Below are 25846 nucleotides of genomic sequence, written 5' to 3' on the forward strand. Positions count from 1 at the left end.
GTACATGAAAAATGAACTTCAGACTCAGAAATAAAATGCAGATACTTACCTTTAATATATATAATGTTTTACATTTTATAAAAGAATGTCACTTTTTTCTCCAGAATATGTCACATTTAAAAATAAGTTTTTAGAAAGATGAGTTAATAATTTAAATACAGAGATCATATAACTGGTTAAGTGGCTATGAGACTATGAAGACAATAGCTGTAATATGCAAACCAGTGTACTGATCTATAATTAGGCTAAAAATGTGATATTTTCTATTTTATGAATTTGATTTTATTTCTGTTATTGAAGTATCACAAAATTTTTTAATTTTAAAAGAAACTATTGATTACTTTTTTCAGGCGCTTAGACAAGTGGTATAGACAATATTTGAAATGGTTTCTGATCAGTGAAAACAAAGTAATAAACCACCTACTTTTCAAGGCAACATTTAACTCCTACATGTTTTTTAGTATAAATTTTAGTCAGTAGAGTCAAAACATATTTCTTGGTATTTTTCAAGAAGGGAGATATCTACAGCTGCTGACTTTATTGACTAATAACCACTTTTTCTAAGGTAAAATTTTCTTACGTATAATAAATAACCATAATGTTGAAACAGGGTGTTTATGCTCAACATAATCTCATAAATTACATTGCGTGGTAGTTGAATGTATAAATATCCATGGAAATATACATATTCCTACTTACCCAACAGACAGGAAAGGCTCCTTTGATTCAAGTCTGTCAAGTGAATAACAGAAGTTTTAAATATATATATATTTATTGTATTTCAAAACATTTATAGGGTGAATTTAAAACTCTCAGTATCAAATTTACGTGGTGACCAATACACAATCTAACAATAGAAAGGCCTGATTCATTATGTTAGGAACTTAACTTGGACAAAATTCTATTTACCTAACTGAACTTTAGTTTAGAAATCAAATATTTACGAAGCAGCATATCTAGGCCCTTTAAATTTCACAGGTTCAGATGACTTGTGCAGGTATTTACACAGACAGTCTAGAGTGAATAAGTAACACTTTGTCCTTTTTTTGCATTTTTCATGTAAAATGTTTTTTTCTTCATGAGCATGATATTAGGAAGATATCGAATCTTTTTTTTTTTTTTTTTTTTTAAACTTTAAACATAAAATTTATTATGGATGTAATAACTTTCCTTATTTGAGGGCTTCCACACCCATTTGTCTGCTTTCCCGTATCCTCTATTCATATGACATGGTCACTTTACTGTGGGAACTTCTGGCACATCTGCCACAATCAGCCTTGCACTGGAGCTAGATGCCACTGGTTTGGTAGAACCAGAATCATGCCTAGTTCTAAAACTAGTTGTTAAAAGCATTGTTCTCCAATTCCCTGCTGTTGCTGCTGTCTCTGTAAGGAGCTGCACCAGTTGCAAACTAGCAGAAGACCCTTCTCCTAACAGTTTCCAAGCAACCAGAGTAGATTTAAAAATCCTTGTCTATGTTATTGTACTGTATTTCTGCTCCAGTACCTGCAACTGGTTGCCCTTAATTTTGCAGTGTGTCCTGGCTGCAATGAGTTTATTAATATCAGCTGCTTATTAGGATCATTAGCACGTGACTTTAGGGTCTTTTATAAACATATTTAAAGCAAATTTACAAGTCAATTATTTTGAGAGGTTACATAACATGCAAATGATGCAAAAGTTCTCTTTGTACTAATTTTCACTGAAAATACTGTGTTAGGAAGAACAGCAAATAAAACCCCCAGGTACTTAATGTCTCTTTGTAGCCTTTGAGAAAAGTGTTTCTAACAAAGCAAAGTATGTCATATCTGGAACTGAACATTTAATTTTTTGCTGAGCTCTCCCATCTGAAACCAGTTCAGTCATACACAACAAAATATCTGAAATAGAACTGTAAACAGGACTGATTGTAAACAAAAGTACTGTAAATAATTTGTCAATGTTTTAAGAACAAACCTTTTCTGCAAGTCTTCTTTGTAGAAAAAACAAGTACATTTGCAGTTATTCATTTAGCAAAAGTTTTGTCCAAAAAACTCAAAAACCAATAGACCAGTTCAGTTACTGCCATCTATTGAGAAGGGCATTTACAAAAGATGAACCTGTCACTGTCCTTTTGAGAGGATTATATGATTGTCCTTTATTGAAAAATACTGTATGTAATCTTCTTGAAAAGTGTTTACTACTTATTTTCTAGAATCATTAATGAAAATAACTTAGGAGCCTGTCTTCATTTACAATGTCATCTTCTGATGTACTTTAAACCTAATTTCCCGGGGTTAGATTTCCAGCAATGGTAAGGACAACTTGCATAAGGCTTGAGGAGAGGCCAAAATGTATCCAAAACATAGTAACTTTTCTGTTGTCCTCATGGCTATACCTCACCTTTGCCATTTCTTTCTGGGGTTGTGAACCACATGGAAGTAAAAGAATAGAAGGGATCACTGATAGCCTTGTATGTACCTGGAAGTGCAATGAAAGTACAAAGCTGGGTATCCCCAGCTCAGGGGCACTCCAGGGCACTCCCAGTACTGTCATGAATGCTTTCCCTCCCAGACTGCCATGCCGAACACCAAAATCTTATAGCACCAAGAAAATGCTTAGCTTGTCATCCTCTGTGCTTAGGCAGTACTGCCAGAGAGCAATAAAGTGAGGGGACCCTTCATGTGCAGGTTGCATCTTTCTCCCGCAGGCTCTGTGCAGCACCACGCCAGCTTCATGGACCAGCTTTTCCTGCTGTGGATGACACCATTACAGGAAAACATCTGCATCATTTTTGCAGCTTCTCTCTGGTGTATGAGGAACAGTCCAACTAGTGTTATGGTTTTGTTTCTCATTTTTCTGCTTAATGAAATTAATCAGACCTCGGAAGTACCCAGTGTTTGGCTCAAGAGATTAACTATAAACAAAATAAGCAATGAGTGAAAGCCTCAGAACATATTTACATACTTCATAATACAGAAGTATTTTAATGAAGAGAGACCTGGCACTATCCTAATGGAAGACATTCTGGTGGATTTTACTTGCAAATGAAAAGTGTGTGATAGAATGCCCTGTGGACAAAATACTGCGATTAAAAACTCTTTGAAATCCATTCTCAAGATGGAATTCAATTTGATTTAAATAGTGATGCCCTAGGTTTGACCTCTCTCTAGTATTTGACTAAATAGTTTTAGATAATTTGCTGCATTACTTTAAATTAGTTCAAGTGTTCCTCATAGTAAAGGAATACAATTATCTGTTGGCCTTTTATTTAAATTGGTATTTCAGTATATGGCAAATTAATACAAAGGTTTTAAAACTGCAACACCATATAAAATAACATCCTATGTCATCTTGACATTTATCAATATATATTCTAGATTTTTTATAGATTTTTTTTTCCTAGCCTGTAGTACACCAAATTCTCCAGAGTTTTGAGGAGGTCTTGCATAATTAAATATGCTATTTCAAAAAGAGTAATCCTGATAAACTGTAAGAAGGGCTACCATACACCTTCAAGAAAAATGTTAAAACAGAAATTTTATTTCTTGCAAAAATATATTGAGCATGCAAGAAATACTAGGTTGGACAGTAAACAGAGAGGTTAAAGTTTTAATTATTTAGGAATAGTAATGAAGCTGGAGTGATCAGGAGTTTTCTTTCTTTCCTGAAAGCATTTTCCCATCAGAAAATTTCAGTATGTCAAAATGTCAAGGCAATATATCACTTTGAGAGGAGGGAGGCAGATTAATCAATAGGATGACTGGGACATGGCAGACTGAGGCTGTGTTTCCCTTTGATTCTGAGCTAAGGTTTTCTGAAAGATCTGGCTCTCTTATCTAGATATAATGGATAAGTTTTTGCAGGAGGAAAAAGGATTTTTATACTATGTAAATTGCTCAGTTAAATTCAGTCACTGTAAACCAAACAGGCACAGGCAATCAATTTATATCCATTGACATGCTACAGTACTGTCACAATCTGTGTTTAAAGTAAGGACCCTAGAAATTTCCCATTTAGTATTTTACCCCTTGCAACCTGTCTTGGACAGTCATTTTACAAGATCTGATTAATCTAATTGTGTATTTAATGATTTTATTTGCTGCTAAGTTTGCTTATATTAATGCCAATTATCGAAATCCCATCTTTGACATGGACTGAACATGTAGACGGACAAATTTTTCAAGGTTTGCAGACAAACATAGAAGAAAACGTGACTAGACTAAGGGCATGTGAATTCCTCTTTGACTTGTAAACAAATCATTTAAGGACAGGAAGATTCCAAAGTAAAGTCCACTTTGCTTGCATAATTGTCCTGTTAAGATTACAGACAAGATGGCTTTTTATATCTGAGGTCTGACCTGAGATACATAAATCAGTATCATTTCTTGTTAAGGAATCCTCACCTGTCCTTCCCAAAACCTATTTACAGGACAAAGTGGATAACATATCTAACAATATCAACACTGTACAGAAGCAAATGGATTTTAGCCAAGCATTCTCCAAGGTAGCTCATTATTAATCAACATATTCTTCCTCATGGTGACCATATAATGTCATCTCTAAGGAGTTAGTAAGAAAAACATGTGGAGTTTAAGGCATTTGTTAGGGTTCTTATTCTGGCTTTTTCATATAATAAAACCTCTACCCTGAATCAGGGAAAGTGATGGTCAGGAACCAAAATTTTTTTAGATGAGTCACCATTTTAGGTTACCATCTTCAAATTAGAATTCCCAAGGAGGATAACTTGAGTGTGTTGTTGACGTAATGCATTTTCTGTTTGACCGTAAAACTCATGCAGTTTTCGGGGGGATTAGGTAGTTTAATACCTCTAACAGGAATCCAGAGGATTCAAGCTTTTCTTTCCAGCCATGTAGGAAAGTCAGGCCAACTGAAAGGTGTTTTGGACTTCAGTTGCTTGATGAATTGGCTGTATAGTGTTAATGTATATATATTTTGTATGATTGATGTGACTGCCTTATTTACCTGTCAAGCATGTCTATCTCTTTGCTCTGTACAGCTCAAAGATTTAACAAAAATATGTGAAGTCAAAGAATATACAGATTTATGGCTCACCCTGTTTGTCAATGAATTTAATTTTAAAATTATAACCAAGGACAACTCAAGGGACCTTTCAAAACAAACAGAGGTAGTTTGCCATTCACAGTAATCAACCAGGGTTGCATTTTCTGTGCATGTTGGCTTCATGGTTTGAAGTCAACAGTCATTAGTAATCAGAAAATGTCTTCCTTCAGAAATTTTTAAACAGTATTGCTCACATTTTGTCCACTAATTCCTTTATTTTTAAAGCATGTGCATTATAACTTTTTGTAACTCTCAGTATTTGTACACAATGCAAGCAGGCCTAATAAAAACATGTCTTAATTTAGAGAAGAAATATTATTTCATGAAACTTCCACTATGTATTGAGACTGAAATAGCCATTGCTGGTGTATGCTAGGTAATCCATCCTTCCTTCCTTCCTTCCTTCCTTCCTTCCTTCCTTCCTTCCTTCCTTCCTTCCTTCCTCCCTCCCTCCCTCCCTCCCTCCCTCCCTCGCCATTTATAATGATTTCTGTGACGTAAAGTAATTTCAATCCAAGGCAATTTTTCTGGACATCAGTAACTGTTAGAATTAGGGAAGAAGCTTATTCTGTCTTCTGAAACATCCATAAATATCATTATAAACATTAGCAAGTTCTATTAAGAAACACTGTCATATTCTGGAATAAATAAATGTTAGACCAACTGTATAGAAGATATAACCTGTCAGAAGTGTCTCAGAAGCAGAAGGTATGGAGGAATAATTTACAGCTTTATGTCAACTTTTACAATTGTTCTTAAAGAATTTAATACATTACACTTCCAGCTGGTGGTTGACACTGCAGTTGGTGACTCTGGTTAGAAAAACAACACAAACATGTTTTCATGACTATTGTGTAATATCAAATACTTTATTAATATGAAAATATAAGAATGCCCTGGGAAGTTCTATTCCACAGAGATAAATGCTTCTCTTATTTATTGAAACATAAAAATTCTGGTACAAAATAAAATACATCACTCAAACCATGGATGGAATCTAAAGTACTGCAAACTCAAAATGTCATTTCTCAGTGCAAACTTACTCCTTTGACATGATAACTGACTTAGTGGATAGGAGACAGCCAATAGGTAAGACTTAGCCTGATTTTTAAAGCTTTTGATATTGCTTTACATGGGAGTCTCATATTCAAGCTGGGAAAATATGATCTAATTCCCTTAAATTAAATATACTTTAAGCCAAAAATACCAACATGCCCATGCACAAAGAATTATGTCAGTGGGAGAGATGGGCACATTAAATACTAGGTACACTCAGTGCTATGTTTTGTTCGGTTTTGGTTTGCATAAATGATTTGAACATCAAAATAGAGACTATGCATGTAAAATAGCTAAGAAAAAGTTGTGTTTCAAACAGTTACAATCTGAAAGTTTTCTGATAAATTGGAGAAATAGTCTCGAATCAGTGTAATGAAATTTAAGAAAGAAAAGTCTAATGAGAATTTGAGAACAAGAACTACTTTATATATATATGGAATTGAGGACAACTGGCTACATGTTGCAAAAAATACAAGTTTCAAAAGAGCAAGAACTGAGTAACAGGATACTGTTTAGTGTGGGGACATACTAAAACATCTTTCCTCAGAGCTGATGAATCCCTCTGTAGCTGCACTGTGCCAGCTTTGGGCACAGTATTTTATAACAGGGTAGGGGTAGATGGAGAGAATCAAAAGGAGAGTAATTAAGACTTTAAAAGATGAGAGGGAACTTTAGAGTGGTGGAAATGCCATATCAAGTAGAGGTTATTAGGTCCTCCATGTATCCTTTGTGAAATAGGAAGTTCAACCTTGAAAACATAGGCTGCAGCTGATGCTTTCAACTCTGGGGATTCCTGCTAGTGATCTAGAAGTCAGAGTTTCTGTCATTAAGATCTTTTCTGCTTCATGACGAGAAACCTAAAATTTCTGCATATGCAGACCTTGGGAGCTATCGGTCTGCAACAGCTCACTGGAGTCACAGAATATGAGTCTGGGACAAATACCAGATGACACAGGAGGAACCAAGTACAAAGTCTACCAGACTAAATAATCATGCCTGTAAGCTATTGATGCTTCACTCCTGAGAAATATCTTTTGCTATGTAATGTCTTGCAAGTTCCATCTAATTCCCATTTTGAAAGAAGTCTTTAGCTTACAGGAGCTAATCACTGCTTGCCAAGCAGGTCCTAAATCATACAGGTGCTTTCCAATATCTGTTTCAGGTTAACTTCCATTTCAGCCTATATTAATTACTGGCATGTCCCAACATCTTGCTTGAGGCACAACTATTATGTGAAGAACACAAGCTGATGCCATAACACCGGTACATCATATGTTACTGTAAAAACTGATGTTGCAACTCACACAGAAATACTTCAGGTTCTCCTTCATTCTCCTTTTTTGTTTAGCTTCTCTGAATCACTGAAGTGGCAATGAGCAGTGTCCTTCAATCAACACATGCTTCGTCTCTTCTACTCTCAGATCATAGTTAATTCAAATCTGATTAATGTTCACAACTGGAATACTTAACTTTACTAAAATTAGATTTTACTAATTACTGAAGAATTAATTCAATAAGTAAGCTACTACACTAGTAAGCACTCTAGGCATAAACTGAGGTTTACTTAAATATGGTTCTTATCATATCCTTAATATATAATATATCATATATATATCATATCCTTAATATATATGTGATATATATATGATATATATGTGATATATATATGATATATATCATATCCTTAATATATATATCATATATATATCATATCCTTAATATATATATAAAATATGTATTTAGTCCCTTATGAAAGTATTGGAACACATTATGCATTCTGACTGACAAAATCCCCACATTTTTTCTAATGTCTTATGATTTCTGACAAGGTTAATTATTTAACATTGAGAATAACTTAGATCACTTCTTGAAGCATCAGGTTTTCCTCAGCCCCACGAGGAAAAAAATGCACCCTAAAGAAGTTAACTTTCCAGTATATCTGTAGGTGATGTGGATCTTACACAACCTAATTTCTGGTGGTACAGAAAACTGAAATTATGGTTGGTCCCCATGAGACAGAGTGGTTGGAGCATTTTCTGTCTACAAGAGCTTGGGCTTACCCTAGGGTTTGGTGTGACTAATGCAGTTACTCTGCATTTAATATACTTCAAGACGGAGCTACCTTTACCCTTTTCAGAGTTTTGAAGTGAAAAGAATGAAATATATGGCTCAGCATATATATCATATGATTTTTAAGCATTTTATATGTCTGGACAACAAAAAGGCATGTGCAAAAAGATCAAGTTTTTTTTTTAATTTTCAATTTTTTAATTAAAATAAAAAACCTGTAAAAATCACTGACTTGATGCAGTACATTTTATTTAGCCAGTTCTACTTAACATCTATGCCCATGATAGGGTAGTGCCAGAGCACTCTGTGCGGGAAAAGGTTTTCAGGGAACACTTAACATAGGATACTGTCTACAGTACCTGATGTCAAACTGTCCAACCTAGCATGCTGTCACCACGCACTAACAACCAGATAAAATATAATGGGAGTTTTCAAAGTCAGCCCAAAATAAAACAAGGTTTGTCCTTTTTAATTTCTTCTGCCTTCGTCTATAATATAATTTTGTTACAGAGGTATGTAGCATATGACCAAATTTAGCTACTTTCCTAGCAACATCTGAATCTTGTTACATAATTTGTAGTCATCAAATTCTTGCCATAAGTACAGGTTTCAGGTGCCCCTAGGATTTATTTCATCATGAATTAATAGGACATATAATCTTTAGCCATCAGTTAGCAGAGTATGACTGAATAATCTGTCCAGAATTACCTCTAAAATTTGACAGTTGAAAAACTGAGTAAAAGGTAGCTTTCAATACAGGGAGGGAGTGCTTTAAAGTGACTACTTCTTCCTTATGCTAATTTTCACAACAGCAAGAGGCTAGGATGAAACATAAACCAACATAAGCAAAAGTGCGTTTTGATATACCAGTAAAAATGTACTTTGCCGTGTTGGATACTGAGCGCACTGCTGTTATAACACACGGGATGGGAGGGTTTGGGGTTGTGGTAGGAAAGGGAGACATGGGGAAGAACACTAAAGGAAGTAGTTTCCAATAATCCTCATTAATGTGTGGCTTAAATTTTAGGCAGTGAGAAGAGAGGAAAGCACAAGAGTTCTAAGTCATTTGAAGGCTGTATAATAATACAATATTTTCAGAGAGCCAGAACTAAAAAAATTATATCATATCCATCTAATAGTGTTTCAGTAGTTGATTATAGTTGGTACCTGACTTTAGTGTATTTTCCTATTCATAAATCGCAAAGACAACATGAACAGTGGCACGGTTTCTCATAGCTGAGATAAATATTGGTAAGTGTGTCTGAGAAAAGCTAAGTTGTGACTTGGAGAGAAATTTATTCAGACTCTACATATGAACACCTTCTTAGATAGTTACAGACTACTGATTCTTCCCACACCACCCAAGAGAATTCTCCTGAAGCCAAATGGAGTGATAAGTAAGCCTCACTGAATTTAATCTGTATACCACATCTGCATGAAGTTTCCAGTCATGTAGAAATGAATGCTGAGATTAAAGGTGAGATTCTTGCAAGAATCAAGAATAAGAACTCATTTTCCTTCAGGTAAGAACACTCCTAACTCTGATCCCCTTCCCAAACTGAAAACATGCTCAATTTGGTAACTTTATTCAAGTAAGCAAAGGAAACAAATTCTGGAGAATGAAAGTAACTCCATGACATCGCTGTCAGTTTTAATTTACTTTTCCCTGTGATATGCTAATAGTTGCTAAATTTTGCAAAAATCTATCCTCCTAAAAAAAGAAAGAATTTTGAAAACAAATATAGTGGTGTACTTCGCTATCTACCTTAAAGTTCTCTTTCTGGCAGCTTTAATCATTCTTTGCATGAAACTGATGTCACCTGACCCTCTTCTGTTTTAAATCAAAGTAAGAACATTCAGGTCAATATGTACTGGTCTAAAAATGTCTAGAGTGAGTTCATCAGGGTGGGCTGAACAAAACAGTGTTGACTGATCTAATGCACACAATCAATACTACTTTAATGCATGGCTATTTGTAGTCACAAATAGATGAAGGTTAATGCAGGCATTGCCTTTGAGGATCCCAAGGGTAGAGGCTTAATCTCCTTTTCCCTCAATGACACTACTAACACTTAAAAGTAGTTACAGGAGGGACACTGTTCTGACAATGCATGATTCATGTTTGTCATGCTGTTTCTTAGAATAATCTCACTCTTGCAAGACTGAAAAATACAACATACATTTTTATGCCAACAGATATTAGAAATTGCTCATTTCTTAGGACTCATAATAAATTTGCACGTGTACATTTGTTACTTTTCAGTAAAATTGCCAATGCTTTTGCCAGAAGTTCTGGGAATAACAGCAACATAATCTACCAGAAAGGCATGCAATTTGTAACCTATTCTTTAAAAAACAAAATCACATTTGACATTATGCACCAACAACACTATCTAAGTGTCAGTCCTGCCTGGCTGGATAAAATATTCTCATACAGTATACTCCAAGACTATCAGAATTCACCAAGAAATAAACTTGTGGGGTAATTTAATTGTTAATAATTCACTGCATATTAATATGTTGCTATTGTCCCTCTATGTTGTACGCAGCATAATCTTCCATGCTATTGTAATTGTACTTAACAATCCATTTTCTCTTAAATTAAGTATGCTTTAAATCTCTTCTTCTGATATTATTCATGAGACTTTAAAATATATGTCAAGTTACAGCCTCTCATTTATCCAGGCTTTCTTATTTATTCAAAGAATACTAAATCTATAACACATCATCATATTTCTATTGTTGTTTGTAAGTCACCTAAACTGTGCCCCTGCGTTACATCAGCAGCTCCCAGACTGAATTACATCCTTCTATACAATTAGAGGTGTTAGATTACGCGAGAACCAATGACTATTTATGAGCCCACAAAGTGGTGCTCTGAGGCACAGCCTTCCCCTACATCTCTGATTACTGCTGCAATTAAGTGTTTACTAAATTCCTGAAAATGAAGAATCCTGCTGTGCATTTGCAATGTTAGGAAAGGCCCTTCTCTATTCTGTGTCATGAACCCTATGTCCTTACTTTTAAGACCTCTGTAAAGTTAATAAGACAGTTACCAAACAGCAGTGGTTGCAAAAACAGATACCATTTCTATGATGACTGCTTCACTAAAACTCAAATGTGAAAAAATTACCATGGCATCTGTTTCTGATTCTTTTTAATATGTTGTAGGCACTATCCTTTTTAAGATGAAAACCAGCTCAGTATCTACAGAAGACATTGTCTTTCTGCTAGAACACACTGAATCCAAATTTGATTATTTCTTAAATCAAGTGCAAGAAGCCATGCAATAACAAAGGGTAGAAATCTTGCATGTAATAAGTGATAGGAACAGGATTTAGACTGTCAAGATTTAAACTGAATGAATGACTAAAAGTACTATTTCTGTTTGCCTGCAGGCAAAACCAGCAATTCTCTGGATCTTTTAGGAATTTACTTTTTGAATTATAAGCCAAAGTTTTTTCATTCATATTAGCAGCATATATTCCTGGAGAAGAAAGGAGTCATAATCATTTCAGTGCCATTAGAAAGTTGTGAATATGTTTTCTGTTCCACTGTGATATAAACAGTGATTAAAAAACATGAAAAAAAGAGTTGATTTTACAATTAGTTACTTTAGCTATAGTATATTTCTCAGGTTTCATAGGAGATGAAAAAAGTATGAAAGAAGATTAAACACCAGGAAAAAAAAAAACCAATAATAAGAGAACAGGCTATTCTTCTCCAAACTTGCTAATCTTTGAGCATGATTGTGATTATGGTGTCTGGGCTTTTGTGGAAGAAAACAACATCAGTGATGTGATATCATATATCATCTTCTGCAAGAGGAAAAGTACTGATTAGGAAAAGGGATGCTCTGTATATATGTGTAAGCTGATGTCACAGGCTTCCTCTTAACAAAGAAAAAAAAATAGACTGAGAAAAGACTGTGTTAAGTCTAAAGAATAACTTGAGGGGCAATGGGAACAAAAGCAAGTGCTAGTCTTTATGTAGGACATAGAATCATAGACTCATAGAATGGTTCAGGTTGGAAGGGATCTTAAAGATCATCTAGTTCCAACCCCCCTACCATGGGCAGGGACACCTTTCACTAGACCAGGTTGCTCAAAGCCCTGTCCAACCTGGCCTTGAACACTTCCAGGGAGGGGGCAGCCACAGCTTCTCTGGACAGCCTGTTCCAGTGTCTCACCACCCTCCCAGTGGCAAACTTCTTCCTTACATCTAATCTAAATATACTCTTTCAGTTTAAAGCCATTACCCCTTGTCCTATCACTTCATGCCCTTGTAAAACATCCCTCCCCATCTTTCCTGTAGTCCCCTTTAAGTACTGGAAGGGTCTTATAAGGTCTTCCCCTAGTCTTCTGTTCTGCAGGCTGAACAACACCAACTCTCTCAGCCTGTCCTCATAAGAGAGGTGCTCCAGCCCCCTGATCATCTTCGTGGCCTGCTCTGAACTCATTCCAACAGGTTCATACTTCAAAATGGATCTAAGTCAAGACCATAGCTTAAAAGGCCCCATTGAAGGTGAATACAAACATGAGAAAAAAGCAAGATTTAGGATATACTGATAATCTGAGAAGGAATATCTGCCCTAGTGACAGATTCTAAAAGGGAATTAGCAGTATTTTTAAAGTAGTGAAGGGGAAGATTTTAAAAAGAAAAAAAACCAGTTTTGTTGTCCTAGTTGTTATCGGAGTTACTACACAAGTTAGAAATAATATGACAGAAAGAACAAATTAAGCAAGTGTATCTGATATATTTTGGTCTTTTGAATTTTTTCTCTAACTGTGATTTGTCTCTAGAAGCAAAGGTTATCCTGAATGTTACGAAGGAACTGAGACACACTCCCCTGCCCCACCATTTTCCCCTCTCTACACTTATCAGGTGCTGCACATTCATGCTCTGGATCATGTGAAAAGGCAAACATGTCCTCGGCTGGCTCTCCCAAACCTTCCCACATGGATTTGTACTTTAAACATCTCGGGGACCCACCTGATTGCAGTTACACCAACATAATTCAGAAATGCAGAGTTGCATATGTTGCCTTCCATCAGCAGATACTTTTTTCTTATTCTTATATTAGCTATTTGACATGAGTTTTTTCCTTGGAAGAAAATAAACAAAAATTCAGACCAAACTGATTCACTAGATCTGCTGTAGCTTTGTATTTGTGCCTTTTAACATTGAGAATGTTACTTAAGTTCTTGACACAAGCAAAATTTGCATTGTTTGTTGCGAATTTTAAGTTAGAATTTCAGACTAAATGACCATTTTTTCTTTAAAATAATGACTATTTCAAATGTGATCACTGAGAACATTTTTTGTTGAAATGAATGTAAATGATATCCTACTGGACTTAAAATTATCTCCATTTAAACACGCTTAGAAATGTTTTTTTATGGAAGCTAGATCGTTTGTCAGGAGAAGAACTGTAGAGCGACACTCAGATTAATTCTATTGTACTAGAATAAAACAGCTTCATGAAGGAAGGTAATCAAAGGCATCAAGAATATACATTTCTTTACAAAAGCAGCACTTTGATTCAAGAAATATCATACTATGTAATCTTTATATGATGTATTCTTCAAAAGGCTATGTTCCGTAAGTATAATTTTTTTTTCATTCAGTATGTAGAATAAAGTAAGAGGCATAATCACAATTTAATGCAAATGTAAAGTATCAGAAAATAATTGATCAGGTTTGTTTTCTGTTGTCTGGACTGTATCTGTAGGCTCTTGTAAACCAGTTATAAAAATGGATACACAAATGCATTAAGAAAAATAAAGAATAAAGAAACCACTTGTTGAACAACTATGACAATATTCAATCAAGAAAGATCCTTATACCTGCAGTTATTTTTATTATATGCTGTAGGTTAAATCATATTGCTAATACACTGCCAATGGCACACTACAGCAGCAATTATGCAAAATACTGCAGTGTTCAAATAGAATAGTAATGCTTGTTTGGCACAGAATTTGTTGAGTTTATGTTACGCTTTCAAATTGGAGGAATGATCTCAAGAAGCCTCCTATCCTGGAAGAAGTGATCACATTGCCCATCACTGCGCCTTTCACATTTTCTCCTGAAATGAAAGGTGCCCGGGAGCGCTCAGAAAAACAACTCAAAATAATGTATGGCTCTACGGACTGAGAGGCAAACCAAACCACACCAAACTCTATAAATGGTATCTTAAAATAAATCTGAGAAGGAGAGAGCAAGTAGAGAGAGACTGTAAGCAGTTCTTTAAGCCCCTGCTGCAAAGTAAAACTGCAAAGCCAAAGTAAATGCAAGATGTGTGACATAATCCATTCATTTTTGTGACTGAGATTATAAAAGTAAAATGTACTGAGGAAACTGGTAAAGTATTTTTGTTAAAGAAAAATAAAACTTTGATATAATCATACCCTGTTGTTGTGGTTTGAGCTCAGAAGGCAAATAAGCACCACGCAGCTTCTCACTCCCCCCTTCCCCCCCAACACTGAGAAGTGGAAAATAAGCAAAGATGCTGTTCACTCCCACCTTCCCCCCAGCGCTAAGAAGGAGGGAAGCAAAAGACTCAGGAATTTGGGATAAGGACAAGGAGGGATGACGTCATCCTTTAAAGCACAGGCAAAACCCAGACTCATTAGAGGAAGTAAAAAAGAGAACATAAATTTAATACAGACATTAACAACACCACCACTTAATAGATAGAGTAGGACCATGGAGGCATTACCACATCTTGAAAACACCTTGCTCCATCCCTCCCTTCTTCCCAGGCTCAGTTTTGCTCCCAATATCTCTACCTACTCCCCATCAGTGGTGCAGGGGGCAGGGAATGGGGGTGGGGTCAGTCCTGTTGGTGGGGGAACTGCTGGTATTCTGCTGTCCCATCACGGTCCCTGTCTCACAGGAGACAGTCCTTCACATACCAACTCTGACATGAGTCATCCCACGGGCATGTGGGTAACCCCCACATGTTGCAGTCCTCCCAGCAGGAGGACTTCTTCCCACAGGATCCTGGCCTCCTTCGGGTGCAGCCACCTGGGTCAGCGTGGAGGGCCCCACAGGCTGCAAATCAGTATCTGCTCCACTGTAGATCCCCATGGGTGGCAGAGAGGGGCAGCCTTGTCAGCTCAGCACGGGATACAGGGGAGTCTCTGCTCTGGTGCATCTCCCCCCATCTTCCTTCTCCTTTCTTCCACTGACCTGTGTTCGCACAGATGTTCTCCTCACAGTAACTCCTGCAAGGGTCCCCTTCTTAAATATGTTATTGCAGAGGGGCAACGAATTGGCCTGGCCTTGGTGCAAAGGCATGTCCGACTTGGAGCCAGGGGGAGCTTTGAAAGCTTCTCACAGGGTGCCACTGCTGTAGCCCCCTCCCCTACTACTACAAAAAACCCCTGCCATTCACTAAAACCAGGACACCTGTAAATAAAAGAGCATCTCTTTCCAGTATATTAATATTAGACATTTAAATAAAATAATTTCTTCCAGAGGCCATGGGACTTATGAAATTGTAAAGTAAAGGCTTAAAGTGAAGTTTAATACAGCTAATTAGTAGCATGTGCAATCAAACATGCTGAATATACATTTTAATTGCATTACATGTAGAAGCGGTTGGGAATGGGAAATGACTGTGATATCTAATACCACTCAGGGAGTGCTGAACTGTCAGCCTGAAACTTCAGAGACCAGCTTGCAAAGAACTTGCCCTCAAGGGGATGCCTTTGCCAGGGCCACCGTGTGCTATAGACAGGCGGTGCTACAGGAACTCAACCACCACTGGGTGGAGATCCAGCCAGCCAAGATAACATGGTGAGAGATGATTTCCTGGTCTTGTTAATCCATCCACTAAATCCATTCTGCTAATGACCTCACTCCAGGACGTGCCTCAGCTGGATGGATCCTAGGCTAGGCATCTTCATGCCCAGCCAGCAATGGGAATACTGGGAGGAGTGGGTCTTGAATAACTCCTCACTGGGCCTTCAAGATGTGGCACTGGGGCAAGGCCAGTTTTGCTTATTGTGGCCTTATAAGGAAGCTTGGAGTTTGGCAAGGGTAAAAATAACCCACAGAGGGAGGCTTAGTCTTAGCTAAATCGATCTTGGAAATGTTTATAGGTCAACTACAATATTAAATTGTGGAGAGCAAAGACTGTGACTAGTTACCCTGGCAGTGCCAAGTAACTTGCCTTCCCAGTTTTCTTCCAAACCCTAGTCCCCTGCTTTCCTGCATTATACAAATATTAGTTCACTCCTGGGAGGTTCTTTGGTAAACTAGTTTTCTCAGAAAGCATATGTGGATGTGATCTGGGACAGTTTGCTCCCAACTCCTTCCTAGTTGTACCAGTATCACTGCACTAGTTTTGGCTCCCCATACCCGCCATGGTCTCCAGCAGGTCCCCACCACCACCTCATGCAGAGGGACCTGCAGTAGCCGAACTCATTTTCATGCCACTAAAACTCCCTCCATTCTACTAGCCTGTAGTACACTTTTCATTATTTCAAGAGACTTAAAAATAAGTGCCCTCCTCCCCCATTCTGCTCAAATCCCCCCATCTTTGTTACTGCTAGAGAGGGGTGCCAGAGAAGAATTTGAGCCAACCCCCACGCCAACAGCTGTACAGAGGGGACATAGTGAGTCCATCCTGAGGCAATACACGCCACAAGCAGTCTGTGCAGGTGGCTCTGCTCCGCCTGGCCTGGGGCTTCGACCCACTCCTGGAGCAACTGGGGATGGAGCCATTAGCAACCTCCAGAGTTAAGAACTAGAGAGACTTGTCCTGTTTAGTAACCCCAAAAAAGACCTATGAAGCAGAGAAAAAGCTTTTGGACATGTTTTTAACACCTCATATAGCATGGTGGTGGACTGAAATTATAAATAAATACTAAAATATTTTTTTATGATGTAGAGGAACAGAATGCCAGTCCATCAGAGTATTTGTGGTTGATTCTGCTTTGGTATGTTGGGGCATAAACACAGAGGAAAAAAACACCAAATGGACACTCATATGCTGACATAGAACTGCTTTAGTGAAATAGTGATCAAAACACCACTAAATTAAAAAGGCAAAGTGTGATCCTTTATTTTACTATAACAATGCTCCCAAAGAGTGCTTTAACACATTGGTGTCAGCACCTTTAATCTTTACCTTGTGTTTCAAAGATATGAAAATTAGCCAGTAAAGTTAACTTCTGCTTGAAGTTAGACCTAAATAACAAGATATAAAATAATTTTAAGATGCAGATTTGTCAGACATTTGGTTTTCTGCAGAAGTGCTGTGCTAAGAAAGGAAATTCACAACAATTTGGAACCTTCTGGGATTTAAGTTCCCCTTTACATACTGAACAGCAATGCAAATCAGGAGGAATGCTGCTGGAGCTAACAGCTATGTTAGATTTAAGTTGTTTCCTGAGCACTACCCTAAGCATGTCTGTAGTTTTTCAATGAGTATGCTTAAAGTTAATAATGTGTTTAGCAGCTTTCTGAAGCAAAGCCTAAATCTTTCTGTTCTCCAAGTATTTTTAAGGCCCAATCCAAACGGAAGTTTTTTTATTATGGATTGAGTGGCCTTGCAATGACATTGGCCAACTCCCACAGCACTCTAACTCCCTCCCTGTATGACTAGACCGGTGTATCTATATATCTCCCAGGCCACCTGTTTCTACTTCTACCTTTTTATGCCTTTTTTGTATGTCTTAAGTTTTTCAGGAGCTCCTTGTTCATCTGTGGAAGTCATTTGCTACCTTTGCTTGATTTCTTGTACATCAGGATGAACTGTTCTTGAACTTGAAGGAGGTGATCCTTGGAAATCAGCCAGCTATCCTGGCCCCTTCTTTTCTCTGGGACAGTGACCCATGGGATTATTCCAAGCAGTGCAAGTCTGCTCTCCAGCAGTAAAGGGTTGTGATCAGTGGGATTTTCATCTGGTAGGAATTAAGGTATTAAATTTCATTTAAGTGAGAAGAAGAAGTGGAAGTAAATTCTAGTCCAGTGAATGACAAAACTTTTTGCTGACATCATTAAGTCCATGATGCCTTTTAAATTCTCTGTATCACTTTTAGCTGCGTCCTTTTTTTCTATGAACTGTACCAAGGATGCTAGCATCAAAAATATGTGAAAAGAAATATAAATGGAATAATAAACTGGAGAATAAAGGAGAGTCTGGATATATAAATGACTGCATGTATAAATCAAAGAAAAAATGATATATGCTTATCTGTCTTGTATCTATTTATTCCTATAGCTGAAAAATGATGTGTCTCACATTTAGGCCCATGCTAAATTTCACATAGGTGAGATTAAATGAGACTATTTCCACACAGAATATAGAAATATAAAGGTTAAAAAAAAATGTATATCTTGAACTGAGGCATGACCAAGTATTCTTATACCATTCCAGGCAAAAGTGATATAATGACTTCGACACAAGCAAATTACATGGGTATAACACATCACAGACATTGCTTGCTCTGTATTAATTACTCATGTGCATATCCAGCTATAAATGTGATGCAGGTTTCTTCTCAGAGATGCAGAGTATTTTGAACAAGCTTGAAGCCTCAAGCACTTCACAATAAATAAAATCATGCAACCATGTGCAGCACTCCTACTTGCTTACCTTAAAACTGTTCTTAAATATCCAAAGATACTCTTTAAAAATCTGTAACAAAGGAGACTGAACAAACAATAGTTGTTATTTTTAATACTATGTTGTACACAGTCACTGTTTTTCTATTGGATGTCTTCCTTAAGACAATTTCTTCTAGCCAAGTTTCCTGAACATGCTTATGAAAACTCCACATGTGGTAAGTGTCAAAGCTTGTTTAAATGACCATATAGCACATCTACTGCTTCCTCTTTACCACTAAATCAGCTATCTTGTCAGAGAAGGAAATTATATTGCTTCAACTTAATTTGATCCTGATTTTTTTTACCATCTTATTATCCTCTAGGTGGTGATAAATTGATTGTTTAATGATTTGTTCTAGTATATTTCTGGGAATCAAAGCTGGGCTGACCTGATAATTTTATGGGTCCTCCTCTTTTTAAAAATAGGTATAACTCCTGCCCATACCCACTGGTTTTCTACCTTATGTGACCTCCATAAGTTTTTGAAAACAATCACTAATAGTCCACACAGCTAGTCCTTTAAACACTCTAGGGTGAATCTCATCATACCATTTCCATTGAATTCACTTATTCAAATACTGGTTAGACAATTCTTTTATTGCATACCCTCTGGTTAAAATTGATTTTCTTAAATAGCCAGTCAACTAACCTCTTTTGCTAAAGCAAAAGAGACTATTCTATATCATCTACTATCTGCTCTCCTTTCCTGCTAAGTAACAGCAGTATAAAAACGCAAAGGAAGTTACTCTAATGACCATCTTTTTGTTGCCTTTTATACTGTTATGTGCCTTAGACTTTCTGACATCCTGTTAGATGTCTCTGCTGTTCTTTTCTACTCACTTCCAGTCATGGGGTTTTGGTTCCACATTTTGTACAATTACTTTTCACTTTTCAGGATGTTAAAGAAACTTGATGCAGCGATATTATTCCTTTATTCTACTACTTCTGCTTCAGGACAATTTTCTGTTCTACCTTATGCACAGTCAATGCAAGATTTTCTGCACTCCTTTTGTCCCTAAAATTTCTTTCCAGGATAACCTGCTTACCACTTCTTTGAGCTCATTGAAGCCTGTCGTTTCTGAAATCCATTATCTTGTTTCTACTGCTCTCAGTCATCCCTTTTCACAGTGAATATTTTTTGATAACTAAATTTTTAACCAATACCTCTCTTAGTCAAAATCAACTCTAAAGTAAACACTTCCCTCTTAACATTCTCCATCTTGTGCGTTGACCCTGGCCAGCAGCTAAGCACCCACACAATCACTATCTCACTCCCCTACCATTGTCCCCTAGGATGAAGGAGAGAATAGGAAGAGCAAAAGTGAAAAAAACCTCATGAGTTAAGATAAATGCAGTGTAATGAGAAAAGAAAGGAGGGAAAAAACCAAGTGATGCAAAGACAGTTACTTTCTACATCCCACAAACAGCCCAGGCAGTCTCCAAGGAACAGCTACTTTGGAAGGAAAAACCTCCCCACTTTTTATTTCTCACCATGATGTTATATGACATAGAACATCCCTTTGGCCAGTTTGGGTCAGCTGTGTCAGCTGTATTCCTTCCCAACCTATTGTCCACCCCCAGCCTATTCATTGGGAAAGCAGAATAGGAAGAAGAGAAAGCCTTGATGCTGTGCAAACACTGTTCAGCAACAGCCAAAACATTGGTGTGTTTTAGTAACAAATTCATAACACAACACCATATGGGATCCTATGAAGAAAGTTAACTCCATCTCAGCCAGACCCAGTACAATGTCTTGAAATAAGTACATGTTCTCAATGTTGTCAAGAACTTTATAAATCTTTGATCTCCTCACATATAACAGACACTGAGATGATGAAAGTTCTCCAATACCATCAGATGAAGTCTTCTGTTAGTTGCTTAAAGAAGCCTCTCATAATCTTCTAGAGAAAAGAGTCTGTACTAGATCTGTGAAAGGACATAGCCTAAAATATTTTTTCTCTTTAAAGTTCCCGTAAAACTTTTCACAGGTCTCTGTCTTACCCCGTCTTGTTTGTAAAACAAGTATTTATGAGAAACCATTCAGAAGCTCAGAGGTGGAAGTTCATATACATGTCAGAAACCATAGAACATTTTCAAAAATCTTTTGAAATACTGACACAGGGACACAGTAGACCATGGATATCAGTAACTATAGAGTTTTACAGCTTGCAGTTGAAAGTAATGATAAAACAGGGGTACTCTTCTCCAAAAATGATATTTCTATTAGTTCAGCTAAGGGCAACTATATGATAAAACTTCACATTACTACTATGTAGCACACAGGCTCAGATCTAAAATGCTCCTGGCTGTCTCATTCTGAGATCCTACCCTTGAATTTCCATCTGAAGCTTTTAAATCAGACCAGGCTTGAGAAAGTCCTGCTCAAGTATGTCTGATTTCACTTTTGAGCTGTTGGTGCCAGAGCCAGTCTACCTGCATTTCAGCCATGGTAGAAATCAGCCCTAACTCCTTTCATGGATCTAGAGCATAAATTCTGTAGTACTTTTATGAGAAGTGAGGTTTATTGAGCAGAAATATATGTGTTCATGTTTGCCTGTCAATCCCCCTAACAACCTGTAATGCTTCACTAAGCTTAATTGATTTTGAAAAAAAAAAAAAAAGTGGGGGTTTCTTCAAGTTTGTACAAGCTGTATGAAAAAAGGCAGCTGGGAATAGGAGAAAGACACTGTCAATGTCCTCCTGAACAAGACAGAAGTCTGGTCTTGTTAGAAGCTGGTTCTCACCCTTAACACAGAATTCAATGAGAAACCAGTTCTGTTGCTGTGAAATTATTAGCTATTTCACCGATCCTTGCACATAAAAAAGTCACAAGAACAAGGCCATAGCCAAGCAATAAAACATAAGGATTAAAAATTGGAATAGCACTCAACTAAAAAAAAATAACAAAAAAATATTGATTCTAGTACTAGAAGTGGGGACATTAATAAACACTTCACAGATCACCACACCAATCTCTTTGTCAGTAGGTTTAGTAAATTACAGGTTTATAATTTTATTGTGTACTTCATTATAACTTTGTTAAACATTACACTTTTATATGGGCCTAAAGTCTGCTTCTCTTCTGTGCCTCCATTTTCACTGAGGAAGTAAAAGGAGGTGTGGAGGGAAAATTAAATTACCACTGCATAAACAAATAAATAAACAGACATCTTTTTAATGCAACTCATATTTAAAACCAAAGCTTGAATTCCAGATTGAGCACTTGGGTGGGGTCTTACAGAACTTAACATTCACCAAGCACAACCCCAGTGGCTTTAGCACCCCTGAAACAAAGGCTAAGGTGACTGCATTCTGCTACTTCAACCTAAAGGTGTGTCACTGTCAAACATCTTTTCTAATAGCTTTTTAGTACAGCAAGACTCTATGTGTAATACACTTACAGTTTATAGCTGCAACCCCTTCCTTTGGATTGTTCTTGTATTGACAAATAACATCCATGGTGTGAATACTGGGAAGGTAGAGACCAGCTTTTTGACCTCAGTAAAACATAAAGTATTTCACTACGAAATAAAGTTCTAGTCCAACTCTTTAGTTATACCTATTCTTCCAAATGCCTGCATTATCATTTAAATATCCTAAGTATTTTATTCTTTTTATAGCAAACATAAATTCTGATGTTTGTTTCCAACAAAAAGAGGGGCTTTATGTGCATATTGTGGTCATTGCATGTAAGTATCAGGCAGGAATTTTGTTTGCTGGGCTTACTCCTAGTTAACCTAAGCTAGTTTTTTAGGACAGACATTATATGGACAGTCTTTATCTCCGGAAATTAGAACAGTTTGCTCTGGAATGAGTCAACAGATACAGGTAGTGTCAGACACTACAATACCAGCTTTTTTACTCACATTCAAAAACTTCAGGTGTGTACAGGAGCTTGATTATATTTTGTACAAACATCAAAGAGTGAATGGAAAAAAATTCCTTTGTCTCATTCATGGGGTACACAGTGACATTGGTAAATGCATTTCTGGTTACCGTAATTTTTCTAATAAAAATTGAATTGTAGTAAGTTAAAATGAAATCTCACTTACCTGTAAAGTGCTGAAAGTGGTCGCTTGTTGCCAGGTTTTGGTCTGTATGGTTTTGGTTCTCCTGCCATGTTGATATCTAAAAGCAAACATTTGATGTTAATAAGCCAAATGTCTGAAAGTTAATTTGCAAAGTCACCTTCAAGACACTGAAAATGAGTAATAGACAGTGAAAACTAACAGCATACCTAAAACACCTATCTAGTTTTTACCACTCCTGAATTGATGCTATAAAACTTCCCTAAAAATTCTTACTGTAACGCATGAAGATTTTAGGCAAAATGTCAGTTATTAGTAACAGAAAGAAATAACATTTTTTAAACATACATGAGTTTTCACTCATGAAGCTGAAGCCAGTAATGCATTTCTATTACAGGAGGAGATTTAAATGGTAACTTAGATGTTGAGACAAACTATGATCTCAAGTCAAATTCTATTGTGGAGGACTATAATGGTTCTGAAGATTTCCTCTTTAGGATCTAGAGAAATGCACACTGATCTTTAACTGCCTCTTCACTATCCACTCAAAAAGAGACTTTTCAAAACCAAATAAGAGACTATCTATTTCCTACCGCAAATACATCTAAATACATCTTTTTTTTTTTTTTTTTCTTTTTGGTTCTGAGTATAGAAATGCACTGGCTTTAAAAATTGTATGGAGAAAGGGAAAATCTGTTTTTGTACATGCTTTATCTTATGCAGGTACTTATAATTCTTAACACCAGAAATATTGTTCATGCTTTTTAAAAGTTCACTTACATTATGGCTGTGTATTTATCCTTGAAATTTAAAAATATGTCAAGCTTATATAGACAGTAGTCATGCTGGTTCTCAAATTACTCACTTCTCCTGAAACATGATCAAAGGCATACCAGGAAATACATGTCCATCATTTTGATTGCTTGTAACAGTCACCCATGGAGAAAGAAACACAGACCCTTCTATGTAGAATACCTTGCTTGAGCTTAGGAAGCTGTCTATATAAACACAAACCTATATTAAAAAGCTTCCTTCCTCTGACTGAATGTTGCAAAGTTGACATTACAATAAATCACATGGATAAAGTAAAACTTCTGATTGGGAAACAAATTCCATGCCATCTGAGTGATGCTGCAGCTAAATTTCTCCTCAGTTTCACTAATATACAGAAGAGTAACATTTGACAAAATCATCAGAGTTGTTTTAGCATAAAATTGTTGTGACAGAACAACGTATCTCATTTACCGTGGAATTACCTGGTGATCAAGACTTTCAAGGAAGCACATGTTTGTGGTAAAGTCTATGTTTAACCTGAAATTGAGTGTAGTGGAGGGAAAAGAGAAGTAGAAAGCTGAGGTGTAGAATGAAGAAGCATCATTGCCCAGCGCATTGATGCTAAAATCTCAAGCATTTTTATTTAAGCTATTCTTGACCTCAAAAGCTGCCATAAAAGCCTGAAACTTACTGACTGGATACTTCTATTTCACACAAAGTGGAAAAAATAATCCATCTGACTTTTTTTAACAATCAGAAACATTGAAAATATATGTCTCTCAAATTTTTTGACAGAAAAGATTTTTCCATTGGAAATTTAATGTTTCAAACATTTAAAAGAATTTTAAACATATTTTCTATTTTGAGCTAGAAAAAACATTTATTTAAAAATATACAAGGTCCTGAAATGAAAAGTTTTTGTGTAGAACTGTTTAATAAAAAAATATAGTTTTTGGTAAAATTTTCTCCATATAAATCATTTTGGAATTAAATCTGATTGTAGTTCCTTTGGTAGAAGCTGTATTACTCTTAAATCATAGTTTTCAAAAAAATATTATATTTCATTTTTAATTGTCTCTCTGAAGTTGGATGAATATTGGAGACAGTTTTCACACCTCCTTGAAAGGCTTTTCTGCCCTTAATTTTTAGCAAGAGCTTTATTAAATATATATTAATCTTCCTCTTTCATGGTTGTTTAAAATTCAGCTATGATTCCCTTATTTAAAGAAATATAAATTCTACTAATGTTGACCCAACAAAGTAAACGTCAAGCATTTCTGAAAGCCACTGAGGACTTTTGATAGCTGTTCTGCATTTCCATTGGCTCCTGGAAGTAACAGAATTGGAATGAAATTTTTATCCTGTGACCTTTACGATAATTAGACCTTTTCACACTATTTTAATATGTCAGCTTTAAGGTCATCGACTGTATTGACTTTCACCGTCTCCTACTACAACTGGGTCAGATTTTAGGAAAAAAAGTAGAATTATAATCTGTTCTTGGGAAATACCTGAGGCTGTGTGATTCATCTTCACATATTTTTCATGTGTCTCATCTTCTCTTTCAGAGCTACAGCCCAGGTCACTATTCTTAGGCATATGAACACTAAAGGACTTCTAAAACTTTTTCACATCCTTTCGGGGTAGATCAATACTATCTTGATGATTATTCTTGTAACCCTACATTTGCAGCTCTACAACACCCACTTTTAACAAAGACAAGTAGTGTAAAAGACTAAGGGCTGTTTATTATGTGTTCCCCTTATTTTAATCAAATACTGTCAGAAAGAAAACAGAGCTGTAAAGATGTTCAGAATCAGTTAAGATTCGCTTGCACTCAAATAAATCTCTAAATGTACTAGCCAAAAACAGTGAACTATGTTATACAGACAGTAATAGCCAGAATTTCTCTTTAACACAGGAAATAGTTCATAGAAAAGCTGTGCACATGGGGCTTTTCTGTTAGTATGAAAGTGATTGAATAGCTCTGCAACTCCCCAAGCACCTTGTAGTAAGTTAAGAATGGATGTAGGAAATGGTTTGAAAAGTTAGAACAGATTTTCACCCCATTATTTTTCAGCACTATCTACTCCAACCTCAATTTTCTAACTAAGGTTAGAAGTGAACTTGTCAACATTTCACAGGATAGATTATTTCTAGCCCAACTGGAAATCTTGTGAGATAACTTGTTCTCCTGCTTCATCCATCATTAGTTTCACAGCAGACATTTACATCTA

At 36.4% G+C, this 25846-nt stretch overlaps 1 protein-coding gene across 10 annotated transcripts in view; it reads right to left on the bottom strand.

Annotated features, from left to right (window-relative positions):
- Positions 1-25846, bottom strand: part of RALYL (RALY RNA binding protein like) — a 408271-nt gene that overhangs the window by 70438 nt on the left and 311987 nt on the right. For all 10 annotated transcript variants that reach the window (XM_074816694.1, XM_074816674.1, XM_074816683.1 and 7 more), the window contains 2 exons: positions 22860-22935; positions 700-732 (listed from right to left, as the gene is read on the bottom strand). In XM_074816694.1, coding sequence (XP_074672795.1) covers positions 700-732; positions 22860-22935 — 109 coding nt within the window. The remainder of the gene's footprint in view (positions 1-699; positions 733-22859; positions 22936-25846) is intronic.

Source organism: Strix aluco, chromosome 1 (genome assembly GCF_031877795.1).
Source record: "Strix aluco isolate bStrAlu1 chromosome 1, bStrAlu1.hap1, whole genome shotgun sequence".
NCBI lineage: Eukaryota > Metazoa > Chordata > Aves > Strigiformes > Strigidae > Strix > Strix aluco.